The 7,895-nt window shown below is 43.2% G+C and overlaps 1 protein-coding gene across 1 annotated transcript in view; it reads left to right on the forward strand.

The window, feature by feature from the left end:
• LOC132403298 (collagen alpha-5(IV) chain-like) overlaps positions 1 to 6,525 on the forward strand; it is a 352,062-nt gene extending 345,537 nt beyond the window's left edge. The window contains exons 38-40 of the mRNA XM_059986755.1: positions 2,744 to 2,851; positions 3,958 to 4,029; positions 6,380 to 6,525. Of these exons, the coding sequence (XP_059842738.1) occupies positions 2,744 to 2,851; positions 3,958 to 4,029; positions 6,380 to 6,525 (326 nt within the window). The remainder of the gene's footprint in view (positions 1 to 2,743; positions 2,852 to 3,957; positions 4,030 to 6,379) is intronic.
• The last annotated feature ends 1,370 nt before the right edge of the window (positions 6,526 to 7,895 follow it).

Genomic DNA, 7,895 nt, shown 5'->3' on the forward strand with positions numbered 1-7,895 from the left:
TGATGATTACAGGAAGTCATTCTGATGCTTCTCTCTTTTCCCAACCATGATTCCCCTCTCCCTGCCCCCTTCCCAATCTCAATGCACAACAGAGACCCATATCAGAATCAGGCTTATTATCACTCATGTATGTCATGAATTTTTTTTTTGTGGAGACAGTACAGTACAATGCATAAAAATACATCACTACTGTGCAAAAGTCGAAGGCACCTTAGCTATACATATATGCCCAAGTCTTTCGCAAAATACTGTACCTTAGTAAGATTCTGAGAGAGACATTGCCTGCAGTAAAGTGAGAAGAGGCAACAATCTGTTCATGGTGGCTCGAAATGTCCAAAGAACTCTAACACCATGGGGAGCAAGAGAGTACCAGATTCAGTGGCTGGATCTTACAGAAGATCTTTCACCAGAAGAAGCATACGTTGATGCCCCGGCACTGAACATGTGAATGGCTCAACAGCATCAGCTCTCAGCATTAATATTTGTAACTCACTCACTCCATATCTGAAGACAAGAGAAGAGGGGAGAATTCCATGCTGATTTTCACAATGTTCTGTGAGGAGCTTTATTGGCCACATGTACATTGAAACATCAAAACATAGAATGAATATTTACGTACAAACAAGCTGGATGAACTCAGCAGGTCGGGCAGCATCTGTTGAAAGGAGCAGTCAACATTTCGGGTTGAGACCCTTCATCAGGACTAAGGAAGCGGGGTGCAGGGGCCCCATAAAGAAGGTGGGGGGAGGGTGGAAAACCAATCAGAGGAAAGATCAAGGGGTGGGGGAGGGGAAGCAGGGAGGGGATAGGCAGGAGAGGTGAAGAAGGAATCTAAGGGGAAAGCACTATGGGTAGTAGAAGAAGGCAAAGTCATCAGAGGTGATAGGCAGCTAGAAGAGGAGACAGAGTGAAAGTGGGATGGGGAAAGGGAGAGGGAGGGAATTACCGGAAGTTGGAGAATTCGATGTTCATACCAAGGGGCCGGAGACTATATGAGATGTTGTTCCTCCAACCGAAGTTTGGCCTCATCATGGCAGTAGAGGAGGCCATGTATGGACATATCCGAATGGGAATGTGAAGGAGAGTTGAAGTGGGTGGCAACTGGGAGATGCTGTCTGTTGTGACGGACGGAGCGGAGGTGCTCGACGAAGTGATCTCCCAATCTGCATCGGGTCTTGCTGATGTAGAGGAGGCTGCAACGGGAAAACCGGATGCAATAGATTACCCCCAACAGACTCACAAGTGAAGCGTTGCCTCACCTGGAAGGACTGTTTGGGGCCCTGAATGGTGGTAAGAGAGGAGGTGTAGGGACAGGTGTAGCACTTACGCTTGCAGGGATAAGTGCCAGGTGGGAGATCTGTGGGGAGGGACATGTGGACCAGGCAGTCGCGGAGGGAATGATCCCTGTGAATGTCAGAGAGGGGTGAAGAGGGAAAGATGTCCTTAATGGTGGGGTCCTGTTGAAGGTGGCGGAAGTTGCAAAGGATAATATGCTAGATCTGGAGGCTGGTGGGGTGATAGGTGAGGACAAGGAGAACATGGTCCCTGTTGTGGTGACGGGAGGATGGGGTGAGGGCTGAAGTGCGGGAAATGGAGGAGATGTGGGTGAGGGCATCATTGATGATGGCAGAAGGGAAACCACAACTCTTAAAGAAAGGGGACATTTGGGATGTCCTGGAATGGAAAGCTTCATCCTTGGAGCAAATGCGGCGGAGACGGAGGAACTGGGAATAGGTAATAGAACTTTTGCATTTGGCAGGGTGGGAAGAGAGATAATCAAGGTAGTTATGGGAGTCAGTGGGTTTATAGAAGATGTCAGTGGACAGTCTATCTCCAGAGATGGAGACAGAGTGATTGAGAAAGGGGAGAGAAGTGTCCGAGATGGACCAAGTGTATTTGAGGGCCGGGTGAAAGTTAGAGGCAAAGTCGATGAAATTGATGAGCTCAGCATGGGTGCAGGAATATAGTTTTGCATCAATGACCAATACAGGTGAGGATTTTGCTGGGACAGCCCACAAGTGTTACCACACTTCCAGTGCCCACATAGCATGCCTGCAACTCACTGGACATCTTTGGAATTTGGGAGGAAACCAGAGCACCCAGAGGAAACCTGCGTGGTCACAAGGAGAACGTGCAAACCCCTTACACACAATGGTGGAGAGTGAACCCCAATCAGTGATTGCTTGCGCTGTAAAGTGATTGCGCAGACTGCTAGGCTTCAGTAATCTTTTTGTTTATCCATTGTAATATTGGGTTACAATGCTTGAAGGGAATATGATGAATTAAAATAACCATTTTATGGGGAATCATAAACAGCATAGTAACATGTCCCTCTGGCAAATGAGTACCCAGCAACCATCTGTTCACAGTACGGCCAGTTTTTGTTCTCATCACATATTCCCATTAGCTGCAGCTTTTTCCCAAAGCCACTCAGCCAGTGGCCAATTAATCAAACAATCTACATTTCTTTGAGATATGGAAAGAAAGAAGCCAGACTCCTAGAGAAAGCCTACAGCATCATGGGGATCATCGAGAGAAGAATTTCTGCATTTGATAGAAATAATTAATTACCTTCAGGGGACTGGCAGCTCCTGCTAAATGTGGATTCCCTGATGTAGAGGGATGATTTGTAACTTTAGCTGTGTTTCTGAGGTGAAGGGTTATGTCATGGATGTTGCTCAAGTTAGAAACAAGATTCAAAATTTGTGTAATCAGTAATCATTTTGACAACTGTACTCTTAAGGTGATCAAGGACCTCCAGGAGATTCAGGAGCCCCAGGACCCCAAGGACCACCTGGAATCCCTGGACCACGAGGATCTCCGTGTGCTCCTGGTCCTCCAGGACCCAGAGGTAAGCTGAGGAGCATTCTCAAAATATGGCAGTATAATCAATGCATGCCATAACAACAGATGAGGCTCAGTAATTATTGTAGCCTTTTGTTATTCTTTAAGGCCAGAACCATGCAGAACATGCCATTCAATTTTACATGTGATTGGCAGCTTAGCTGGAACACCATTTATTTTTCCGTCAATGATGTAGAAATTGGATGGTGAGGTGGAGATACCTCTCTACCAAAGGAGATGTAAGGCACTCTTTCCCTCCGCTAGCCTGCAGGTCACCTTTGGGCAAGGTGTAGCACCTGCTTAGCCTTCCCCTTCTCCCCCACTCAGGGTGATATGAAGCCATGGGATCAGGTGGTGGATGGTTGTACAAGCAGCTGGTGCATATCACAAGTTCTGGTTATGCGACCACTGATGCCAGGCAGACAAACTCTGAAGAGTATTGATAATGGCTGGGGTCACCCATCTTGTTAAGACACTGCCCAGAAGAAGTCAATGGTGCACCTGCACCACTTCTGTAGAAAAGTTTGACAAGAACAATCATGGTCGTAAGACCATGATTGCTGACATCATATGATAAGGCACATAATGATGATGTGGAAGTACATTGAGTGGATGGTGGTACACACTATCAGCTCCTCCTTATTATGTATCAGCATGGTTTCTGTCATTGAGACAGAAAGCTGCTCATGCTAAAGTATTTGGGGAATACATTTTTGATTATAAGTCATATTAGAATCTCTTATGCTTCAAAAAGTACAATCTTGTAAATAAATGACAACCAATACTGAATGATTTAGTGGCTCCAAATATTGTTGGTGGTGAGATGAATGTCCATTTTCTGGTGATCTGGTTGGGGCAATCATGAATTGTGGAATGTGTATTCGTATCAGATCCAATATTACACAACTGCCAAGCTGAACTGAGCTTCACCGATTAAAATACCTAAACTATATTTCACCCCAAGCAGCAGAGACATCATTATTCTCAGCTGCAAGTCGAAACAGGTATTCCATCTATCTGTAAAGTATAATGTTCATTGCTTTAAAATTTTTAATATGTTGAGCATATAGAATTTTTATGTATGATTTACGGTGTCTGTTCTCTTGACTCTAGGTCAGCATGGATCACCAGGTTTAGACGGTTTAAATGGATTACGAGGACAAAAAGGAATACATGGTCCTCCTGGTAAGGATTACAGTATTTTCACATTGGTGCTAAATGTTGTATGAACAACTATTCCATCCAACTAGTTACATCTAATCATTGTGTCCTCAGGTCATTATACTGAGATATTTAATCTTGAACACAGATACAACCCAAATCTCTTTGGTATACCTTCAACCTCTGACTATCCCATTTTAATGTTATTGCCCAGAAATTCATTTACGAGGGGTGATTGATAAGTTTGTGGCCTAAGGTAGAAGGAGTCAATTTTAGAAAACCTAGTACATTTATTTTTCAACATAGTCCCCTCCTACATTTACACAGGGGTCATGGAGCATACGGATCTTGGACCTCCAGAAAGTGTCCAAGCAGGGGTGATTGATAAGTTCATGGCCTAAGGTAGAAGGAGATGAGTTATACAGCTCTCATTACACGCACATGCAGTGAAACTCTTTGAGTGATTTTGCAGAAAGTTTGAAGTTAATAACTCATCTCCTTCTACCTTAGGCCATGAACTTATCAATCAACCTGATGAGTTATTAACTTAAAACTTTACCAAAGAAACCAGAGAATCTGAAGGAACTGCATGTTGTCATAGAGAGAATGTGCCATCTCCACACAGACCTAAGTCAGCATGATTTCCTAAAGGGGATAAATCTATTGGAATTCTTTAAAGAAATAATCTGGATAGACAAAGGACAGTCAGTAGTTGTTTACCGGGATTTTTAGAAGGTTTTTGACAAGGCGCCATGCGTGAGATTGCTTAACAAAATAAATTACAGCATCAGGACACTGGAGCAGGGATCCAATCGCAGACCCAGTACTGTGCACACAGTGATATTAATTGAGTAACAAATCCCAAGGTGCAAACGAAGTCAGCGTCAAAGTTCAGGCAGAGATTAAAACATACAGAGATATCCAAAAACCAGAATCGGGGAACAGGCACAGTCGATATTCAGATGGACAGAGTACTGATACAAATGCTGGAAAGGCTCAGGAAAATTCACTAGTACAATCTGGCATCAAACAGGTGAAAACACAGGACTGAAATACACTGGGCAATAAACAGAGAGGCAGATGATAGGTGGAGCACAATGAGACACAGGTGGCAGCAATACTGGTAATAATGAGAGACGGAATACTCAGTGATACGGGGGCCAGAGTAGGGATAGGAGCACATGGCAACACAAAAACCACAGACTGACAGCTAGGGGGAAACATACAAAAAGACAGAGTTCAACTGGAGAGACTGACATACAGGAAAGATACTAGCATCGATAGAATATTGATTAACTGGCAGGAAATGAAAATAAAGAGGGTCTTTATTGGTTGGCTGCTGGTAACTAGTGGTGTCGTTTTTTCACGTTGTACGCCGGTGATTTGGATGATGGAGCATATGGCCTTGTGAGGTGTGGATGATGCAAAGGTAGGAGGAGAGGCAGGTAGTGTTGAGGAAACAGGGAATATATATAATGACAGTTTAGGAGAAAGGGCAAAGAAGTGGCAGATGGAATATAGTATAGGGCACTTAGGTAGGAGGAATAAAGGCATTTTGTAAATGGGGATAAAATTCAGAAATCTGAGATGTAAATGGGCTTGGGAGTCTGTGTGTAGGATTCCTTAAAGGTTAACTTACAGGTTGAGTTCGTAGTAAGGAAGGGAAAAGCAATGTTAGCATTTATTTTGAGAGGGATAGAATATAAAAACAAAGATGTAATGCAGAGGCTTTATAAGGTATTGATCAGACCATTCTAGAAGTATTGTGAGCAGTTTTAGGCTCTTTATCTAAGCAAGGATGGGCCTGCATTGGAGAGACCAGGGTTAGTTCATGAGAATGATCCTGGGAATGACAGGGTTAACGTATGAGGAGTGTTTGATGGCTCTGGGTCTGTATTCACTGGAGTTTACAAGAATGAGAGAAGATCTCATTGAAACCTATTGAATATTGGAAGGCCTAGATAGAGTAGACATGGAGAGGATGTTTCCCATAGTCGGAGAGTCTAAGGCACAGCCTCAGAATAGAAGGATGTCCCTTTAGAACAGAAATGAGGAGGAATTTCTTTATCCAGAGAGTGGTGAATCTGTAGAATTCATTGCCAAGCCATCAGGTGTACTTAAGTCGACGTTAATAGGTCCTTTATGATCAAAGGTTACGAGGAGAAGGCAAAAGCATGGGGTTGAGGGGGTAATAAATCAGCTATGGTGGAATTTTGGAGCAGACGCAATGGACCAATTGACCTAATCCTGCTCCAATGTCCGATGGTCTAAGATCCTTTACCTTATATACTCGACCTCAAATTGTCTCTGTTGTAAATTCATCATTATTCCATGAACTGCAGCTTGATCTACTAATGTTGCCGTCATTTTAAAGGACCCAGTGAACCAGGACCACCTGGGTTACGAGGACCAATTGGAAGTAAGGGTTCAAGGGGTGATCGTGGACCCCCTGGAGGACAGACTCCATGCCCAGGAGGCAGTCCAGGACCTCAGGGGCCTGCAGGTAGGAATGTACCTTAACGTAAGGAATCAATTTTCTTGATATGTTGCATTTTAAATTTAAGATATTAGTTCTCTATTACTTTACTGTATTGTCACCAAACAATTGATACTAAAGTGTACAATCATCACAGCAATACTTGATTCTGTGCTTTGTGCTCCCTGGACTACAAATCAAAGTAAATATAATAAAAATTTAAATTATAAATCATAATTACAAAATAGAAAAGGGACAGTAAGGTAGTGCAAGTCAGGTCCAGATATTTGGAAGGTACGGCCCAGATCCGGGTCAGGATCTGTTCAGCAGTCTTATCACAGTTGGAAAGAAGCTCTTCCTAAATCCGGCTGTACGAATCTTCAAGCTCTTGAACCTTCTCCCGGACGGAAGAGGGACAAAAAGTGTGTTGGCTGGGTGGGTCGTGTCCTTGAATAACTGGCAGCACTGCTCCGACAGCGTACGATGTTAAGTGAGTCCAAGGATGGAAGATTGGTTTGTGTGAGGTGCTGGGCTATGTTCATGATCTTCTGCAGCTTCTTCCGGTCTTGGACAGGACAACTTCCATACTAGGTTGTGATGTACCCTAGAAGAATGCTTTCTACGCACCTATAATGCACCTATAAAAATTAGTGAGGGTTTTAGGGGACAGGCCAAATTTCTTCAGCTTTCTCAGGAAGTAAAGGCGCTGGTGGGCCTTCTTGGCAGTGGATTCTGCTTGGTTAGACCAAATCAGGTCATTTGTGATATTCACCCTGAGGAACTTAAAGCTTTTGACCTGTTCCACCTGCACACCACCGATGTAGATGGGGTCATGCGGTCTGCTACTCCTTCTGAAGTCAACAACCAATTCCTTTGTCTTATTATACATGCTATTTACATGTTTGATTAACATTTATGCTTTGAACAACATCTCTAAGATACAGTTTCACCCAGGGAAGGATTATAAGAAGGAATTCTAGCTTTGACTTTTGGATTGATGTGCATCTGTCCTTAATACGTGTTCATATCCACGTTTTAATTATTCATAAATGATTATTGAGAGTCCTCTTATCTTGCTTGCTTCCCATGCACGTGATATGTTTCTACATCATTTAACTTGCACAACAGAGGATTGACTTTGACCACAATTTGTTTCTGATATTGAAATGAATCTCAAAAGCTTGAGTACACTTTGCCTTCAGTACATTAACAAAGCATTACATTAGTTTGGGATTTGTATTCCCGTACTTCCCGCGAGTATTCTGGTGTATTTTCATGAGTATTTTATCTGCCAGATGATATGAGCGTCAAAGAGTTACAGACCTGTACAGGATGGAATATCGACCCTTCCATTAAAATTTGCACAAGCTAAACAAATTGCCCAACAGAGCTTGTCTCATTTCTCTGCATTTGG

The sequence above is a fragment of the Hypanus sabinus genome, chromosome 2 (assembly GCF_030144855.1).
Source record: "Hypanus sabinus isolate sHypSab1 chromosome 2, sHypSab1.hap1, whole genome shotgun sequence".
Taxonomy (NCBI): Eukaryota; Metazoa; Chordata; class Chondrichthyes; order Myliobatiformes; family Dasyatidae; genus Hypanus; species Hypanus sabinus.